The sequence below is a fragment of the Pecten maximus genome, chromosome 7 (assembly GCF_902652985.1).
Source record: "Pecten maximus chromosome 7, xPecMax1.1, whole genome shotgun sequence".
NCBI lineage: Eukaryota > Metazoa > Mollusca > Bivalvia > Pectinida > Pectinidae > Pecten > Pecten maximus.
Window position 1 is genome coordinate 23,915,902 of NC_047021.1, and position 22,123 is coordinate 23,938,024.

The window sequence follows — 22,123 nt, forward strand, 5'->3', positions numbered from 1 at the left end:
ACGGTAACTTATTCCTGGCGTACATTTACATTTTATAAGTTTGATAGGTGGCAAATTCTCTCTAGACGTAGATGTGATTAACGTTAACTGATTTAAATATTGTCATTTTCAAAATAAGTTCACGTACAATTGAGTGTAAGCTAGTGCACTACCTTTAAACTAGTAGTGCACTACATTTAGCTACAGGTAAACTAGAATTGCACTACGTCCAGTCAGGTGTGACCACAAATCCCCCTATACAGGTAATGGACAGTGCCACTGGACACCTGTGTTAGAAACCTGTAGTTACATATACAGACCTGTGTAAATTGACTGCCATATATCTGTCATCCTGACTTTACCAGGTATATTTAAATGTTGATAATTTTTTATCTAATATCAGAGACCTATATATAGGTATCTGCTAATATTAACTCAAAATATAATTGGCTGCGGTTCTTATATTATATATTGCACAAGAGGAATTAAAACTCTATCAATTAGATTTATAGTGGGTTTTTTTTATCATTATTTTTTTTAAAAGATTTTATTATAGTGTAAAATTAAGGTTTATCCTTCCTGATTTCAAAATTTTGATGCTTTTCATTTGTTCATTTTAGATGTAATTAATATAAATTTTATATTAATGATTAATTCTACCTTAGGCCTTGATGACTATTTGTAAATTTTTATTTCTCAAGTACACTCATATATGTACATATATTTTGATATTTACTATTTCATCAGACAAAAAAAATTCAATGTTACTTCACTAATACCTGTAAATTCAACCATGCAATAATTATATAGTACATAATCAAGAATCAGAAGTTTCGTATATTCTCATTTATAATATAATATAATATCTACACAAGTTATGTACATGTAACTATGTATAATTGGTACTCTCAGGACACGCCTGTTGTCATGGCCACCTGGGCGCCAGGGCCCAAACCCCACCTTACCACAACCTTATTATGGCCTCCATAACACCTTACCTATAAATATGTTTCCGTTATCCATTGTATATAACAAGGAAACTTAGAATGTTTAAATATTGGTTTAAATTGCTCAATACTGAAAATTGTATATTGAAATCGTGTTATGAAAATATGCTCCTATTTAATGACCAATGGGTCTGTGAAATCAAAGATGATTTGAATCGCTTAGGCTTAGGTTATATTTGGGACGCCCAGAATGGAAACGATTTTACTTTTGCAATAATTAAGGAAAGATTATTTGTAATTTTTAATCAAAATGGATATAGCGCTATTATAGATATGTCGAAAGGTTTGCTATACAGGGAATTAAATGATAAAATTCTATTACAATCGTATCTAACAAAATCAGTTAATATCAGCTATACCAAAGAAATTGCTCGGCTCAGACTGTCAGCTCACAAGTTGAATATTGAATCTGGGCGATATGTTGGCATTGATAGAAGTAACAGAGTTTGTACTCTATGTAATCTTAATGATAAAGAAGACAAATTTCATTTTGTTTTAGTTTGTACTAGGTATTCTGATTTAAGACAGAAGTATTTAAAATATTATTATAGAAATAATCCAAGTGTATATAAGCTTACTCAATTACTTAATACAAATAATGTTAAAGACTTGTGTAATCTTGGGAAATATCTGTTAGCGGCAAATAAGTGCCGATCACAAGCATGATATATATATATATATATATATATATTGTAATAATAGTATTGATTGATGTTACTATTATTTTATATTATTGCTTTGTTCATTCTCCTGTGGCCAATTTAACATTTTGTATATATGTAAATATACTGTATATCATATGTTTACACTGATGAGTCGTAAGACTTAAATAATAAATGAACTTGAACTTAACAGCTCATTCCCCGAACACCAACTCTGGTAAAGACAAAGGAAGGTGTTTATGTAGGAAGTTCTTTGAAGTTTAGTTATAGTCTGTTTCAATATGAAATACCAACTCAGGTAAAAAAAATAGGGTCAGCTCAGGTATATGAATCAGATATAGTTGTATAAATTCAAAGCACTATCATATGGAATATTTTACTAGTAATATTGAAATGACAATATTAAATCAATAAATATAGACTCTATATAAAATAAATAAATAATCAATCTTTAAAGCACTATGCCTAATTATATATTTTGCTATTTATAATGACAATATCAGATATAAATAAAAAAATAAAATAAAATTAGAAATTGTTTTCTAAATTCAAAGCACTAATTTTAGATGTTAACTATTAATAACAGATATCACAAGAAATATTACAATAGTTCTGAAGTTACTGATCTATATTGTGTTATATAATAACAAATATATAAAAAAAATCCAATACAATACAAATGTACATGTATAGCTATTCTAAGTAAGATAAAATATAAACAAAAATGTTACTGCTAACTAAATATAAACATGAAACAGATATAACTTTTAAAAGAATATTACAATAATTCTTCAATAACTTAACTATTTATACAAATCTGAAAAACATAAAGTTAATCAATAGGAAAAAAATACAAAGTCTAACTAATATTGCTTTAGAGTGAAAAAGTATGAATTTAAGATTCCGTAATAATGCCAATTTAAATGCCAATTTACACTAAATCTGAAAACAAACACAAATTAAATCAATACGACACAAAATTTAACAAAATGTTAAAGTTTGATCAAGGATCCAACGATACAATTGTTTTTGATAATTCAAATATAAAAGCAAAATATGATGATTTTCCAAAGTGTGCTTTAGTTTTATACACTATTTCTTAAACAGTTTGACGATCATCAATACAATAAAATGAAATACAATAATATTTTATCAGCAGCTAATGAGTTTCTGATCACCCAACAGGTGAGTTGATTTACCTGTGTCCTGATTTACCTGTGTTCTTACACTGAGGATATTTCTGGAACAGACTATAACTACCTATCAACACATCTTAACCCCTATGTAAACACCCCACCCTAACCAGAGTTGGTGTTCAGGGAAGACCCTGTTTTAACACCTGGCTATTGTTTTGTCAAGTCCCCAATTACCCCCCAAGGGTCAATTTATAGCATGCTGTGCCAGGCTCCTCTGCCTTACCTACCTGTCATTAGCATCTAACACTACCCATATAAAATATCTATCCATGGATTTTTTTTTCAAAAATGTATATATTTTTTTTTTGCGAATCATCAAAAAATAATTAATTTTTATATACATTTTTCTTCACAATAAAGTTATTCAATAAATATAATTTATATGCTGATTTTCTTTAATTAAAAGAAGAGGTAAAATCCCCATCAGTTATACATTTTAAGGTAGAGAACAATTAATACTTTTTAATGCAATAGGGAAACATGTAAATACTGATCAAAATGTATCCCAAAATTTTGTTTTTAAACAATATTGCAAAAAACATCTTAGCGTGAACTGTAAAAAAAACCTTTGGCTTAAGGTCCACATGATCCACATGTGTATATAATATATTTGTAATTTGTAAGCAGGTAACTTTATAGAAGAAAATTATGAAATTACAAATACAAGTGTTGTATGACAAGTACAGCTCCAGATACATGAACATGTATGTGTGTTATATAAGCTTAAAACTGTGGCCCTCCCCCTCCCCAAGTTTGCCAGTACATTTGTATATGTATTTCATAACAAAAATGACATTAATTGTTCCCTCAGGCCATTATCTCATTCTGTGTTACCTGTAACGGATACATGTACCAGGAATCGGATCCAATATGTTAGATCTTCAAAGTATTTGATACCTGCACACAGGTACATGTACAGAAATTTCAACTATTTCAGTAAAGGACGATGGAAGGTGTATTACAAGTAATTGTGTAGTTGTGCAAAACTTCTTGAGTAGGTCGGGAAGATTCGACTAATCATCACTTCCTATCCCTCCCCCCTTCTTTTCGTACTATTTTCCTATAATAAAAAAAACTTAATCCAAAATGCTCCATTTATCCATATAATATAAAAATGGTTTTTCTTCTAATCGATTAAGTATATTTGAATTCATTCCAAACATTTATATGTCGTGATCTTTCCCGATGCAGTCATTTAACTTTATATGTACCTATCTCCTCCTCCTTCCCGCCCCCCCCTCTCTCTCTCTCTCTCTCTCTCTCTCTCTCTCTCTCTCTCTCTCTCTCTCTCTCTCTCATTATATTTTCGTTTCTTTATCGAATTTCTGAATATTTGTATATGCCATCATGTGACTATGTTATTGTTAATTATTTTGTTATTATTATGGGAGAAGTCGTCTATAAGTTGGAAAAACTTACTGACTAATCCCTTTGTCATTATTATATGTCAATAAAATATGTTTAAACTAAACAAGTAACATATACCTTTATAAACTTAAAATGTAGAACTGTTATGATCACTTAATTACCAGAACATTCATATAATCTCTATTTTTTTTACATGTTTAATCAATGTTTTTAAATTAATTTCTTTATATGTTCAGGTTTCTGACTTTAAGCATTGGATCTATAGACATAGAATGTACAACATATATTATGGGCTGAATTAGGTTTTAATAAGCATAATATCGCATCAAAAATTGAAATTTTGAATATGCTGCTTAATTTAATCAGAAATTAAACTACAATATAAATTAAATGTATCAAATTGAAAGTGTTCAAGTAACGATAATTGTTTTCAAATGTTTTTGTTATATACTTTCATGTAATGAAAACAAAATTACTGGAATTAAACATGTGAAATATATAACTGATTAATCAATACAAAATACAGTGTCTCTAATGCCACGGTATATAAGTGTACAACTACAGTGTTTCTTATGTCACGACATATATATTTGTATAAATACAGTGTCTCTAATATCACGTTATATATGTGTATATATATGTGTATAAATTCAGTGTCCCTTATGTCACGGTATATATGTGTACAAATACAGTGTCTCTAATGTCACGCTATATATGTGTACAAATACAGTGTCTTATATGTCACGGTATATATGTGTCCAAATACAGTGTCTCTAATGTCACGGTATATATATGTACAAATACAGTGTCTCTAATGTCACGGTATATATGTGTACAAATACAATGTCTCTAATGTCAAAGTATATATGTGTACAAATACAGTGTCTCTAATGTCACGGTATGTATCTACAAATACAGTGTCTCTAATGTCACAGTATATATCTACAAATACAGTGTCTCTAATGTCACAGTATATATGTGTACAAATACAGTGTCTCTAATGTCACAGTATATATGTGTACAAATACAGTGTCTCTAATGTCACAGTATATATGTGTACAAATACAGTGTCTCTAATGTCACAGTATATATCTACAAATACAGTGTCTCTAATGTCACGGTATATATGTGTACAAATACAGTGTCTCTAATGTCACGGTATATAAGTTTACAAATACAGTGTCTCTTATGTCACGGTATATATGTGTACAAATACAGTGCCTCTAATGTCACAGTATATATGTGTACAAATACAGTGTCTCTAATGTCACATTATATATCTACAAATACAGTTTCTCTAATGACACAGTATATATGTGTACAAATACAGTGTCTCTAATGTCACAGTATATATGTGTACAAATACAGTGTCTCTAATGTCACAGTATATATCTACAAATACAGTGTCTCTAATGTCACGGTATATATGTGTACAAATACAGTGTCTCCAATGTCACAGTATATATGTGTACAAATACAGTGTCTCTAATGTCACAGTATATATTTACAAATACAGTGTCTCTAATATCACGGTATATATGTGTACAAATACAGTGTCTCTAATGTCACGGTATATAAGTTTACAAATACAGTGTCTCTTATGTCACGGTATACAAAATGTATATGTGTACAAATACAGTGTCTCTAATGTCACAGTATATATGTGTACAAATACAGTGTCTCTAATGTCACAGTATATATGTGTACAAATACAGTGTCTCTAATGTCACAGTATATATCTACAAATACAGTTTCTCTAATGTCACAGTATATATGTGTACAAATACAGTGTCTCTAATGTCACAGTATATATGTGTACAAATACAGTGTCTCTAATGTCACAGTATATATGTGTACAAATACAGTGTCTCTAATGTCAGAGTATATATGTGTACAAATACAGTGTCTCTAATGTCACAGTATATATGTGTACAAATACAGTGTCTCTAATGTCACAGTATATATGTGTACAAATACAGTGTCTCTTATGTCACGGTATATATGTGTACAAATACAGTGTCTCTAATGTCACGGTATGTATGTGGACAAATACTGGTCTCTAATGTCACAGTATATATGTGTACAAATACAGTGTCTCTTATGTCACGGTATATATGTGTACAAATACAGTGTCTCTAATGTCATAGTATATATCTACAAATACAGTGTCTCTAATATCACAGTATATATGTGTACAAATACAGTGTCTCTAATGTCACAGTATATATGTGTACAAATACAGTGTCTCTAATGTCACGGTATGTATGTGGACAAATACTGGTCTCTAATGTCACAGTATATATGGGTACAAATACAGTGTCTCTAATATCACGGTATATATGTGTATAAATACAGTGTATCTTATGTCACGGTGCCATGCACATAATTATACCAGAAAAGAATGTTATTTTTATGTCACCGTATATGAGTGTACACATGTAGTGTATATTATGTTACGGTCCATAAGTGTATATTGAATTGTTTTTCTTGCCTATTACAATTTACCCGACATTAAGACATCCCATAAGGTATAATCGCTAGATTTTTTCTCTCATCTTTTTCTGCCTAAAAAACGCCATTTCGTATATGCGCACCTACATGTATTTGTTATATCAATAATTATTCACTGATTTTCCTCCTGATCCATCCCATCTCCCACTTAAACATGTTTATGTTATGTCTAGTATTCTCTGTATCCCCTTTTGCACAAACTATTCCCTCTCCATTGTCCACATTCCCCTACCCCTCCCCTGTCACTCTCCTCCCAGACAGCTTGCCGTTCTTATTTATATGCAGTACGTTTCCTGGTATTGTTGAACTCGTCATTCCAGCACGTTTGGTATTAATCCCAAATTCTGGTGTTACCTAGCCAATGCCTGACTGTCTTCTTATGTATCGTGCTCGGATAGGCGCGTTCAACCAACACTATCAATCTGTACATCTTAAAACATTTATCAGCGTGCTTGATATCCTTTGTATAAGCCTGATGTTGTGTATAATTTGTCCTATAGTGATGAACATATATTCTAACATTCTGTCTTTAGGTACCTTTTCAGCGAGACATTCTCCCGCGCTTTTGCTATTTGTCGATTCATTAGCATTTTCTATTTCTGTTCTCCATGTAGTACTTTATGTTATAATGAAAATATACTTGTCAGGTGATATTGAATGTAACCCTGGCCCATTAAATGATACCACTGATTCTTCTTTAGAATCAAATATAAGTGAATGTTTAGATTATAGCAAATACTCATTTGTCCATCTAAATGTTCAAAGTTTGAAGCAAAATATTGATATTCTTTATACCGAATTATTCAGCCATACAATTTTATCGTTTACTGAGACATGGTTAACACCCAGTGATATAGGCTCCCCAGATTTATGTTTTCCTGGATTTTCTGACCCTTTTACTTCTGTAAGACCCGACAGAAATGGTGGAGGTGTTTCTATTTACGTTAAAGATTATATACCGGCAATACGTGGACCTGATCTTGAGATACCAACTATTGAATGCGTGTGGCTCGAAATTACTGTTTCTGGTGAAAAAATTCTATATGACACTTTTTATCGCCCCCCTAACTCACCTGCACAATCATGGGACCATATTGCCCAGTCTATAGACCTGGCACACAGCTGCGGAATTCCAAACATTATAGTAACTGGTGACTTTAATGCAAATTTGCTTTCTAATTCTAGCCAATCTGACAAATTAAGACAACTACTCCTAACTTATAATCTCACGCAAACTGTAAGCACGACCACATTTTTTACTGAAACATCCTCCTCCCTTCTTGACATTGTCTGCGTTAGTAATAAAAACCTTATCGACAAATGTACTGTAGGTGAGAGTTTCTTAGATCAACCCATCAGGTATCACTGCCCCACTTACTTTACTCTCAGCATTTCTATTACTCAGGGACAATGTTTTCAGCGACATATATGGTTATACAAATACGGCAATTACGAGCTTTACAGACAACGACTTTCCCTAATCGATTTCGACACTTTGACGAGTACTGACGACATAGACAAATGTGTGAACGATTTCACAGATATCCTTCTTTCAACAGCTAAGTCATGTATTCCGAACAAATTTATCACTGTCAGATCGAGTGATCCACCATGGATGACCAACGAAATAAGAAAATTGATACGTAAAAGACGACGGGTACACAATAAGGCAAAAATGACAAATAGAGCAAATTACTGGACAAAATTTAGACATATCAGAAACACTTGCATAAACACCATACGTCAATCCAAGCGGAAATACTTTGAGAAGTTATGTGAACAACTTCACGTTTCCCACTTTGCAGACTCCAAACAATGGTGGAGATCTATAAAGGCCTTTTTACCAAATTCTGGAAAATGCCCTATCCCTCCTATCTCTCACAATAATTTAACATTTGACGATGACATGGACAAAGCCAATATCTTTAACGACCATTTTTGTTCCCAGGCTAACGTTGATGACTCTAATGTTCAGCTTCCACACATACCTTTCGTAAATGACAAGCGTCTAGATGACATAAACATTTCTCCTAGAGACGTCAATGACATCATAAACACTCTTGACTGTTCCAAAGCTGTTGGACCTGACCTTATTAATGCAAGGTTATTAAAAGAGGCAGTGAATATTATTAGTTCCCCATTGAGTAAAATATTCAATAAATCCTTAACTTCTTCTATTTTCCCTACACTCTGGAAACAGGCAAATGTAACACCTGTTTTTAAGAAAGGTGATAAATCATCTCCATCGAATTACAGACCAATATCCCTACTTTCTATAATTGGTAAAATTATGGAAAGATGTGTCTTCAAATACGTATACAACTTTCTTCTTGAAAATTCTCTTCTATCACCACATCAGTCTGGCTTTAGAACTGGAGACTCGCCCCAAAACCAACTTCTCTCTATCATTCATGACATTACATCAGCGTTAGATATAGGCAAAGATATCCGTATGGTCTTCTGCGATATCAGCAAGGCCTTCGATAGAGTTTGGCACCGTGGTTTAGTTTTAAAATTATCTAGTTTTGGCATTAGTGGAAATTTATTGAAATGGTTTAAACATTACCTATCACATCGTACCCAGAGAACTGTTATAAATGGTAAAAGTCAAATTGGCGTAATATATCAGCTGGTGTACCACAAGGATCAATTTTAGGCCCTTTGATGTTCTTGATTTATATTAACGATATAGTAAATGATATAGAGGCCATTATTAAACTATTCGCTGATGACACTTCACTGTACACATTTGTTGACACTCCAGCAACAAGTGCAGATCTTATCAATAGAGACCTCGTTAAAATTTATTCTTGGTCAAAAAGATGGCTAGTTGATTTTAATCCTCAAAAAACCGAAAGTGTAACAATCAGTAGAAAAGGCGTACGAGTAGCTCATCCTCCGCTCTACATGAACAACATTCCTATTAATGAAGTTAGTCTCCACAAACATCTCGGTGTATACATATCTGACAACGGCTCATGGAAAGACCATGCTCATTATGTAATTGACAAAGCATCCTCCAAGCTTAATCTCCTAAGGAAATTCAAATTTTCTCTTGACCGGCAATCACTTCAAACTCTGTATTTTTCCTTCATTCGTCCAGTTTTAGAATACGCCGACATTGTGTGGGATAATCTTACAGTAGCCCATACAAATATTTTAGAAAGCTTAAATTTAGAGGCCGCTGGAATTGTAACGGGAGGGACAAAGCTTACGAGTAGATCTATGTTGTACAACGAAACGGGCTGGGAAACTCTTGAAAAAAGACGTCAGACTCATAAACTCATACAGTTTCATAAAATGGTTCATGGTATGGTTCCCCCTTTCTTACAAGACATCCTCCCAAATAGAAATTCCGATGTGCATACTCACCCTACTAGAGACGGAGGACATTTTCGTCCTCTTCTTTGTCATACTTCTTTGTTTCAGAATTCTTTCATTCCCTCTGTCTTAAAATGTTGGAACTCTCTTCCGTCTGATGTAAAAACGAATCCGTCATTGCGAAAACTTAAGAAACACTTGCAAGGACCTTCCACCAAAGTACCATTATATTTCTCCTCTGGAAGCAGACAAGGTCAGATCCTCCATGCGAGACTAAGAATGGAATGTAGCTCCCTAAATAGCCACCTTTACTCTAAAGGCTTAGTCGATAGTCCTCTCTGTTCATGCGGACTATCGAATGAAACAAATTTCCACTACCTTTTGCGATGCCCACTATACGTAAATCTCCGAACGCCATACTTTAATCAGATCAATCAGTATCATTTAACTGAAAGGTTGTTACTATTTGGAGACGAAAACCTCTCTTTCGTAGAAAATAAGGAATTGTTTACATGTGTCCAAAAGTTTATAATTGATACTAAACGCTTTTGATTTCTTACATAATATGTTCGTTACTTTCATCACTTTGGAAATTACTACCTCAGAGAAAATCATAATCATGAAAGATTTGATGTAGTTAAATTAAGCTGGCAAGCCCACTGCACTTTCACCTAACCCCTCCTCTCTGCACACCTTCCCCTTCTAGTTTAAAATATTAAGGATAATATATGATCATATCTTCTTTCTTTTTTCTCTTTCTCTCTCTCTTTCTCAGATTTCGTTTATTGCTGTCCATCTCAATAATGTAAATTCCAATTGAAGGAAGTGGACTAGTATAAGCTTTCAAGCTTGTTTCCATATCCTGTTTCTGTTTGTTGTTGTTATTAAATGCTGTCATATACTTTACCAAAAGAAACGAAATAAAGTTTACATCAATACAAAATATAAATACCAAAAGATAAATGAAACTTGGCTTGAACAATTTAACTTAGTTAAAGGATTTATAAAGTAAATCTGTCTTAACTTAGTTACAGTGTATACTTAACAAGAATAGAAAGGTTGAAATATAACATCAAACTAAACTTCCAAAACCTGTTTAATAACTCTTTGAATATAACTTGATGTTGATGTTGCAGGTTTAAAGTCTCGATTTAGGTTACAACCTCTACTCGCGACTCTAGGTCAGAACATTAGTCCGGGGTGACTGTTAGATGTTGTCAGTTGGTGATCCCCTCCTCCTTTCTCAATGCGGGCTTGGGACCGGCTACGGCGGAGTTATTAAAGTTCAAGTTCAAGTTCAAGTTCAATTTATTCGAAGGACCTATCGGCCCATAAGTGAAAATAACAACATGGAAATGCATAGATATACAATAAAACAGTTACATGGTCGGAGAGTGTTCAACATGATATTGTAAGCGTACATCTCATTAGTTTAACGAAATAATATTTAACTATTAACTTTTTCTGCCCTTTTTCTAAAAGCTAAATGGATAAATTTACCAGTTTTATTTAGTTCTTTTACATTATTCACACTTAATAATTTGACTAATTTGAAAACACTTGGCTTTCTGTAATAATAATTCTTAATATATTTTTGACGAAGATCAGAGCAAAATGGACATTGTAGTAAAAAATGATACTCGTCTTCAATTTCCTCTAAATTACAACAAGCGCACAATCTGTTAGCCATAGAAACATTATGTTTTCTGTCATACTCTATATTTAAATTATGTGACGAAAGTCTTAATTCAGCTAGACACTTTTTATAAATACTAACAATGGGCTTGCTTAGATAAAATTGTAAAGAAAAAATATCGACTAAATGTTTATATACTACTCCTCGTGATGTAGCATTAATTCCATTAATGATTTCTTGCTGATACACACCTTAATTCTATTTTCTATAACACTATAATTATAACAATCAGTTGCAGTATCATGCCAGAGATAAGAAAGTCCTACTTTATCAAGTTCATTTACAATGTTAATTATCCATTCATCATTCGACTCAATTCTCTGTTCCAAACATGCTTTTAATATACAATTTGAAGTACTTTTCAGTTTAAGCCAATACTTAAACGTTTTTAGTTTCCTGATAATATATAATGGGAATCTGCCCAACTCCAAATACAGAAAATAAGAATAAATGTAGATTTATTAACTCCAAGTAAACTTTTACAAAAGATGGTATGTACTTTTTCTATGTCTGGTGCTTTATGATGCCCGCATATTTCACTTGCATATCCTAAAATACTATTTATATATGTATCAAACACAGAACATTGTGTCTTAATATTAAATGAGTGACTTTTCAACTTACTATTTATGGCAAAGTAAGCTTTCCTACCTTAGTTAGCATTTTTTGAACTTTCCATTATAATTGAACAACATTCCAAGATAATTAAATTCATTAACTACTTCTATATCCACACTATTATAAAACCATTTTTCATTGTCAGCAGTCTACCTCCGTTCCTAAATATCATGATTTTAGTTTTATCAACATTAAGAGTTAATTTCCATTCATTATTATATAGATACAATGCATTTAACATTTCTTGGAGTGACTGAGGTGACTCTGCTATCAGAACGGTATCATCCGCATACATAACTAAAAATAGATTGATCAAACCAATTTCAACTGATCGGCAGTTCTCTCTAATAAAACACATTTTACAATCATTTACATATAAACTGTACAAAATAGGCGACAAAATTTCTCCTTGGAATAAACCAATCGTGTTTCTATAGTATTCTGACAATACTCCATTATGTTTGATGCAAGACTTTACATTATCATATAAAGATTGTATTATTTTTAACATCTTTCCATCAATTCCCTGTTTTATAAGTTTTGACAATAAACGGCTTCTATCAATTAAATCAAAAGCTTTTTAGCTCACCTGGTCCGAAGGACCAAGGTGAGCTTATGCCATACCGTTGCGTCCGTCGTCCGTCCGTCCGTCAACAATTGACTTCTTCATCATAACCACTGATCAGAATTTGACCAAATTTTGTCAGAAGCATCCCTATGGGGTATGGACTCAAATTGTACAAATGGTGGGGCTGACCCCCCAGGGGTCTGAGGGGCGGGGCCAAAAGGGGTCAATTTGGCTCTATTAATATAAACGACTTCTTCTCTGAAACTAAGCAAAGGATATCGCTCCTATTTGCCTGGTAGCATCACTATGGGGTGAGGATTCAAAATTGTACAAATGGTGGGGCTGACCCCTGGGGGCCTGAGGGGCGGGGCCAAAATGGGTCAATATACCTTTATTGATATTAACGACTTCTTCTCTGAAACCAAGCAATGGATATCGCTCATACTTGCCTGGTAGCATCACTATGGGGTGGGGATTTAAAATTGTACAAATGATGGGGCTGACCCCCTGGGGGCCTGATGGGCGGGGCCAAATGTGGTCAATTGGGCTATATTAATATAAACGACTTCTTCTCTGAAACCGAGCAATGGATATTGCTCATATTTGCCTGGTAGCATCACTATAGGGTGGGGATTCAAAATTGTACAAATGGTGAGGCTGACCCCAAGGGGGCCTGAAGGGTTGGGGCCAAGAGGGGTCAATTTGGCTAAATTTATATGAACAACTTCTCTTCTGAATCCAAGCAATTGATATTGCTCATATTTGACTGTGAGCATCACTATGGGTGGGGATTCAAAATTGTACAAATGGTGAGGCTGACCCCAAGGGGGCCTGAGGGGTGGGGCCAAGAGGGGTCAATTTGGCTAAATTGATATGAGCAACTTCTCTTCTGAAACCAAGCAATTGATATTGCTCATATTTGACTGTGAGCATCCCTTTGGAGTCGGGATTCAAAATTGTACAAATGGTGGGGCCCAACCCCTTGGGGCTGAGGGGCGGGGCCGAAAGGGGTTAATTTAGTTAAATTGATATAAACAACTTCTCTGAAACTAATCACTCACATTTGTATGGTAGCATGGTCATGGGGTTGGGATTCAAAATTGTACAAAAATTTAGGGTTGAGCCCACCAAGGGGCTAAGGGGTGGGGCCAAAAGGGGTCAATTTGGCTAAATTGATATGAGCAACTTCTCTTCTGAAACCAAGCAATTGATATTGCTCATATTTGACTGTGAGCATCCCTTTGGAGTCGGGATTCAAAATTGTACAAATGGTGGGGCCCAACCCCTTGGGGCTGAGGGGCGGGGCCGAAAGGGGTTAATTTAGTTAAATTGATATAAACAACTTCTCTGAAACTAATCACTCACATTTGTATGGTAGCATGGTCATGGGGTTGGGATTCAAAATTGTACAAAATTTAGGGTTGAGCCCACCAAGGGACTAAGGGGTGGGGCCAAAAGGGGTCAATTTGGCTAAATTGATATGAACAACTTCTTCTCTGAAACAGCTCATATTTGACTGGTATAAAGGAAGGAACTGACCTCCCGGGTGCAGAGGGCGGGGTCAAAAGGGGTCAATTGGTTTAAACAACTTCTTTTCAGAAACTAAGCAATGGATATCACTCACATTTGTGCGGTATCATCCCTAAGGGGTTGCGCCAAAAGTCGATTTCATTTCATTTCATAAATTAATGCATTTTTTGGCATACCTCACGTACCCATATAAAATGCCTATGATATATTGACATAACAATACCAGTGACAAATATACTTAATCATCATTCTTGTTTCATATATCATGAAATCCAGGTGAGCGATACAGGCCCTCTGGGCCTCTTGTTTATAATCTATAAAGCAGCAGTATAATCTTTTTTTTATTTTTCAATGTTTTGTTAACTAAAGTTTGCAGAACAAAAATTGCATCAACTGTAGAAAAACCAGGTTTAAGTCCAAACTGAGCATCCGTTATTACATTGTACTGTTTATCCCATTTCATCATTTATAAAACTGTTTTGTGTTATTTTTACGAATTAGATCTAACATATTACCTTCATGTTTGTTATATTGTCTTTTCAACCTGTTTTCAAGTCTTTTGTACAATGTCTTTTTTTCTATAAGGATACGATAATTTTCTTCTGACTTCGAGCAATTGAAGTTTCCCAATGCATGTTTATAGTCAAAATATTTTCCCTTACATTCATTTGTAAACCATGGCTTGTCATATGACCTTTTAGAGCTATGTTGAACATTCATATTGTCATTGTTGGCACACACTTTACGCACGTCACAATAAGGTAAAACACATGTATTAACAAGTTTACAAAAATCATCAATAACACCATTTACATCATTTTGTGAACTAACAATTCTATTCCCAATATCTATAAGATTATTTACATTAACACTAAGATTATTTCTAATAATATTTACGTTTTCATTTCTCCATTTAACAGACTCACTTGCAACTCTTGTTGTAGTGTTTATTTTAGCATTCTCTGGTTTATTTGTGTATTTCAACTTAACTTGAAACGACAGTGGTGAATGATCTGAAATCGTTAAAAACTTTCCGGACTTGAACAGGCTTATATATTTAAAATTGTCTAAAGTTGTTACCAAATAATCTATAGTGCTTTTCCCATTCTTACTGTAGTAGAAAGTGAAGCTTCCATCTCTGTCTCCTTCATGTCGACCATTAACAATTCTTATACCAGAAGATTTACATAGTGAAAACAAAATGGCTCATTCCCCGAACACTAACTCTGGTAAATACAAAGGAAGGTGTTTATGTAGGAAATTTTTTGAGTTATGTTATAGTCCGTTTCAATATGAAATACCAACTCAGGTAAAACAAAAATAGGGTCAGCTCAGGTATATGAATCAGATATAGTTGTCTAAATTCAAAGCACTATCATATGGAATATTTTACTAGTAATATTGAAATGACAATATTAAATCAATAAATATAGACTCTATATAAAATGAATAAATAATCAAATTTTTAAAGCACTATCCCTAATTATATATCTTGCTATTGATAATGACATAATCAGATTAAATATAGAAATAAAAAAAATAAATAAAATTAGAAATTGTTTTCTAAATTCAAAACACTAATTTTAGATGTTAACTATTAATAATGACAATATATGTTGACAATGAAGTTATAACGTTGACCTGTGCATTCGCCATTCCGCGTATGATAAACAAAAAATATTTTTATTTACTAAACCTGGAACAGATACACACAAGAATATTGTTCTGCAAGAACTGATCTATAAAGTAATTATATGATAATCTAAACAAATCTGGAAAAAAGCAATATATGTATAACTATTTGAAGAAAACCAGTACTAATTAAACATGAAACAGATATCACAAGAATATTACAATAGTCCTGCAGGTACTGATCTATATTGTGTTATATAATAACAAATATATAAAAAAAAATCTAATACAATACAAATGTACATGTATAGCTCTTCTAAGAAAGATAAAATATAAACAAAAATGTTACTGCTAACTAAATATAAACATGAAACAGATATAACTTTTAAAAGAATATTACAATAATTCTTCAATAACTTAACTATTTATACAAATCTGAAACACATAAAGTTAATCAATAGGAAAAAAATACACTGTCTAACTAATATTGCTTTAGAGTGAAAAAGTATGAATTTAAGAATCCGTAATAGTGCCAATTTAAATGCCAATTTACACTAAATCTGAAAACAAACACAAATTAAATCAATACGACACAAAATTTAACAAAATGTTAAAGTTTGATCAAGGATCCAACGATACAATTGTTTTTGATAATTCAAATATAAAAGCAAAATATGATGATTTTCCAAAGTGTGCTTCAGTTTGTTACATTATTTCTGAAACAGTTTGACAATCATCAATGTAATGAAATACAATAATATTTTATCAGCAGCTAATGCTTTTCTGATCACCCAACAGGTGAGTTGATTTCCCCGTGTTCTGATTTACCTGTGTTCTTACATTGAGGATATTTCTGTAACAGATTATAAGTCCCTATCAACACATCCTCACCCCTATGTAAACACCCCACCCTAACCAGAGATGGTGTTCGGGGAAGACCCCTTATGAATATATTGATTGATTGATTTATTGATTGATTGATGGGGCTTAACGTCCTTGTTCCGGTTATAACCGAGCCTAGGACACTCTTATGAATATAACTGCTAGATAGTCTTATATATACAGTACGGTAAAAATCACAGGTAGCCTTGGGTACTTCCCATTACCTGTATGGGGGTTTTGCTGTTCATCACCTCTTAGGGTGTAGTGCACTACTAGTTTACCTGTAGTTTAAATGTAGTGCACTACTAGTTTATACGTAGTGCATTAGGTGTAAAGGTTAGCTTACACTCAACTGTATGTGTTCCTTTCAATTTCGAGGGTGTGTAATTACTTTAATGTATGAATTACTATAGTAGGACGGCAATATTTCTTAAACTATTGAAGTATAAATGTTTGCAGAGTCATTTTCCCCTCTGGTTTATATGGAAGTATTTACCCCAGCACTTCACCCGGTGCTTAAATTCCATTGATTATGTAAGGAAACTTGAAATAAAGTGTTGATTACTAGAAATAGAATAGTAAAATGCGTGTTGTTAATGTTGACACACACAACTAGTTAGCCAGTTTGTGTATGTATTTTTTCCACATTTTGATCTTAATTGCATTTTGATAATACATTTGTATTTAATTATTGTTCCCAGCAGCTTTCTTTCTTGTGCCCCTTAAAACCATATTGCGCAAGCATGTAATTTACATTTCCTCTTTATCTATCCCAAGAAAGGATATAAAATGGGGCTCTTTTCCAATGTATAATTACATAAGATATAATAATTATATCAATATATCACATAATACTACAAATTTTAACGTTTTTATTTATATAACCCAACGAATGCTTTCCAAAATATTTGTTTTGTGTCTTAATTACGTTATTTCTAATCAAAAGGAACTAGAAAAGCGGTTTCATTTATTTAAACATTACCGGTCTCTGGTAAGTTTACAGGTCTCTAGTATGTTTACCGGTCTCTGGTAAGTTTACAGGTCTCTGATTTATCGGCCTCTAGTAAGTTTACAAGTCTCTGATTTACCGGCCTGTAGTAAGTTTACCGGTCTCTGGCGTGTTTACAGGTCTCTAGCATGTTTACAGGTCTCTAGCGTGTTTACCGGTCTCTAGTATGTTTACCGGTCTCTAGCATGTTTACATGTCTCTAGCGGGTTTACCGGTCTCCAGTATGTTTACAGGTCTCTGATTTATCGGCCTCTAGTAAGTTTACAGGTCTCTGATTTACCGTTTACCGGTCTCTAGTATGTTTATAGGTCTCTGGCAGTTTTACCGGTCTCTAGTATGTTTACAGGTCTCTGATTTATCGGTCTCCCGTAAGTTTACAGGTCTCTGATTTATCGGCCTCTAGTAAGTTTACAGGTCTCTGATTTACCGTTTACCGGTTTCTAGTATGTTTATAGGTCTCTGGCAGTTTTACCGGTCTGTACTATGTTTACAGGTCTCTGATTTATCGGTCTCTAGTAAGTTTACAGGTCTCTGATTTACCGTTTATCGGTCTCTAGTAAGTTTACAGGTCTCTGATTTACAGGTCTCTAGTAAGTTTACAGGTCTCTAGTAAGTTTACAGGTCTCTGATTTACCGTTTATCGGTCTCCAGTAATTTTACAGGCCTCTGATTTACCGTTTACCGGTTTCTAGTATGTTTATAGGTCTCTGGCAGTTTTACCGGTCTGTACTATGTTTACAGGTCTCTGATTTATCGGTCTCTAGTAAGTTTACACGTCTCTGATTAACCGGTCTCTAGTATGTTTACAGGTCTCTGGCGTGTTTACCGGCCTCTAGTATGTTTACCGGTCTCTAGCATGTTTACAGGTCTCTAGCGGGTTTACCGGTCTCCAGTATGTTTACAGGTCTCTGATTTATCGGCCTCTAGTAAGTTTACAGGCCTCTGATTTACCGTTTACCGGTCTCTAGTATGTTTACAGGTCTCTAGCGTGTTTACCGGTCTCTAGTATGTTTACCGGTCTCTAGTATGTTTACCGGTCTCTAGTATGTTTACCGGTCTCTAGTATGTTTACCGGTCTCTAGCATGTTTACTGGTCTCTAGCGTGTTTACCGGTCTCCAGTAAGTTTACAGGTCTCTGATTTATCGGCCTCTAGTAAGTTTACAGGCCTCTGATTTACCGGTCTCTAGTATGTTTACTGGTCTCTAGCGTGTTTACCGGTCTCCAGTAAGTTTACAGGCCTCTGATTTACCGTTTACCGGTCTCTAGTATGTTTACAGGTCTCTAGCGTGTTTACCGGTCTCTAGTATGTTTACCGGTCTCTAGCGTGTTTACAGGTCTCTAGCGGGTTTACCGGTCTCTAGTATGTTTACAGGTCTCTAGCGTGTTTACCGGTCTCTAGTATGTTTACCGGTCTCTGGCGTGTTTACAGGTCTCTAGCGTGTTTACAGGTCTCTAGCGGGTTTACCGGTCTCCAGTATGCTTACAGGTCTCTGATTTATCGGCCTCTAGTAAGTTTACAGGCCTCTAGCGTGTTTACCGGTCTCTAGTATGTTTACTGGTCTCTAGTATGTTTACCAGTCTCTAGTATGTTTACCAGTCTCTAGTAAGTTTACAGGTCTCTGAATCACCGGTCTCCTCTAGTAAGTTTACATGTCTCTGATTAACCTGTCTCTAGTATGTTTACAGGTCTCTAGTATTGTTGTGAATATGGCGCTATTTCTAATGTTATGATGACGTTGTAATATTTATAACGTCATACGATTGTAGATGGGCTCAGAGTTTAAAATAAAATCGAAGAAGAGTAGGCGTGTTATTCTTAGTTGTGTTCTACCACTTATCGACATTGGTGCCGTGACCAAAGGGAAGAATGAGTTCGAAACTCAAGGCAGTACGTGCGGGACACCGAAGTACAGTAACAAAACTGTTTAAGAAAATCAACGTAGAAGATTCAACGGAAGTGAAGGATATTCAGGAAATTGAGTCCGTGATTACACTGATAAAAAAGAAACAGACAATACTGGCAGATCTGGATAAAATCATCTTGGACCAGACATCGGAGGACGATATAGAAGATGAAATAGAGGAGGCAGATCGGTATGTATTGGAAATAGAATCCAAATTAGCGAGAATTACGAAACGCTTATGTACCATAACGTCAAGTTACCATTCCCCATCGAATGTAAACGTGTCAGTGTTAAATCCTAATGCAACGGAATTCCAACATTCAAATCCGTATCAATCAAGCTTTTCATCATCTTCCACAAGTTCTAGTCAATACCACAAGTTACCCAAACTTAGTCTACCCACTTTTGACGGAAATCTATTGAACTGGCAATCGTTTTGGGACTCATTCTTTAGAGCAATACACAACAATAGCATACTTAGTGATGTGCAGAAGTTTAATTACTTGCGATCTCAACTTCATGGCGAAGCTGTTCAATCTATATCGGGTTTACAAGTTACTGAAGCAAATTATGCCCTGGCAGTTGCCATTTTAAAGAAAAGATTTGGTCAACAACATAAGATCATCAATGCCTATATGCAAGGCCTTATCAATATCCAGGCGCCGTCAAACAATTTGCACAGCATTAAGTTGTTCTATGACATCATGGAGAGTCATATTCGGGGACTAGATTCAATGGGACATTATCAAAATTCCTATGGTAGCCTTTTGATACCGATCCTCATAAACAAACTTCCTAGATTTGTAAGACAAAATATGACACGGGAACATGGAAATGACGACTGGGACCTACCGTCTATTAGAATAGGACTACAGAGAGAAATATGCATTCTGGAAGCAGGTAACTCCCTGGACACGCATGTAGACTTACTACCCCCAACAGCAGTTTTTTTCACGGGCACAAAACCTCGCAGGCAATTTAAGCAAACCCCGAAACAAGACTTGTTTAACAAACCATGTGTCTTTTGAAAGGAAATACACGCGCCCGCGAAATGTACAAAGGTTCTAAATGTCGAGGAACAAACTGTGTTTTAACTGTTTAGGAAATCATAAAGTGTCAGAATGCAAATCAAAGCAAAATTGTAGGACATGCAGTCGTCGCCATCATTCAAGTATATGTAAAAAGAGCGACGTAAACGCTTGTACTGTTACGGAGACAAGGAGCGCAGAACACAACGCACATAATGAACACAACGCAGAAAACGGGAGCATAACGGCTGATGTATCAAGCATGCACTCGTCTACTATAAATGTAAGTTCCGACGTACTGCTGAAAACTGCCGTCGCAGCCGTGACTTCGGGTAACTGTCAACACGATGCAAACATACTTTTCGATGAAGGTGCGCAAAGATCTTTCATTACGCAGGAATTAGCAGAAAAACTAAAATTAAAACCAACGGGAAAAGAAACAATAAACATTTCCGGGTTCGGTGAAAATGACAGAAACGTGCGACATCTCTACAAGGCTAACATTTTCGTGATTACGGAATACGGAGAAAATCTGCCATTGAATGTACTTATTGTACCGAAAATTGCTGTACCGCTAAAAAACTACAGACGAGCTGTAGAAGGACTTCCGTATTTGAAAGGTGTGAAGTTAGCATGTCCACTGTCAGCTGAGGACAACTTCGAAATTTCTTTGTTAGTCGGTGCTGACTATTACTGGGATATTGTGCAAAATCGGGTCGTGCGCGGACAAGGCCCAACCGCCGTTCAATCCAAGATTGGATATTTGTTGTCGGGACCGATCTCAAACTCAAATCAGACAGAACACGTCACGTTGACGCCGCGATGATGAACATCATAGCGTTACATGCACAAGAAGAATGCGACTTGGAAAAGTTTTGGAAAATAGAGTCACTGGGTGTAAACGCAAACGACAGTAATGAAAATGACGATTGGATGACAAACTATCAAAAGACAAGCATTTCTCTTTGTGATCAGAAGTATTGTGCAAAATTACCATGGAAGGAGGAGCACAAACCGCTACCCAGTAATTATGTAGTAGCAAAGAAGAGAACCGAGAGCGTGATAAGGAGACTTAGCAAGGAGCCGTCGTTGTTGCGGAAATACGGCGAGATTATTTCAGAACAGTAGAGTCGTGGATTCGTTGAACGGGTCGACGAAAAAACTTCAACGAAAAATGTGCATTACATCCGCACCATCATGTGAAGAAGGAT

At 34.7% G+C, this 22,123-nt stretch overlaps 1 protein-coding gene across 1 annotated transcript; it reads left to right on the forward strand.

Moving 5' to 3' along the window:
- The first annotated feature begins 19,847 nt into the window (after positions 1 to 19,847).
- On the forward strand, positions 19,848 to 20,912 carry LOC117331136. The gene has a single exon (XM_033889731.1). The coding sequence runs from the start codon at positions 19,848 to 19,850 to the stop codon at positions 20,910 to 20,912; it is 1,065 nt and encodes a 354-aa protein (XP_033745622.1).
- Positions 20,913 to 22,123: the final 1,211 nt, after the last annotated feature.

Excerpts from the sequence above, each read along its gene's own strand:
- LOC117331136 (XM_033889731.1), top strand. The coding sequence starts at position 19,848 with ATGAGTTCGAAACTCAAGGCAGTACGTGCGGGACACCGAAGTACAGTA.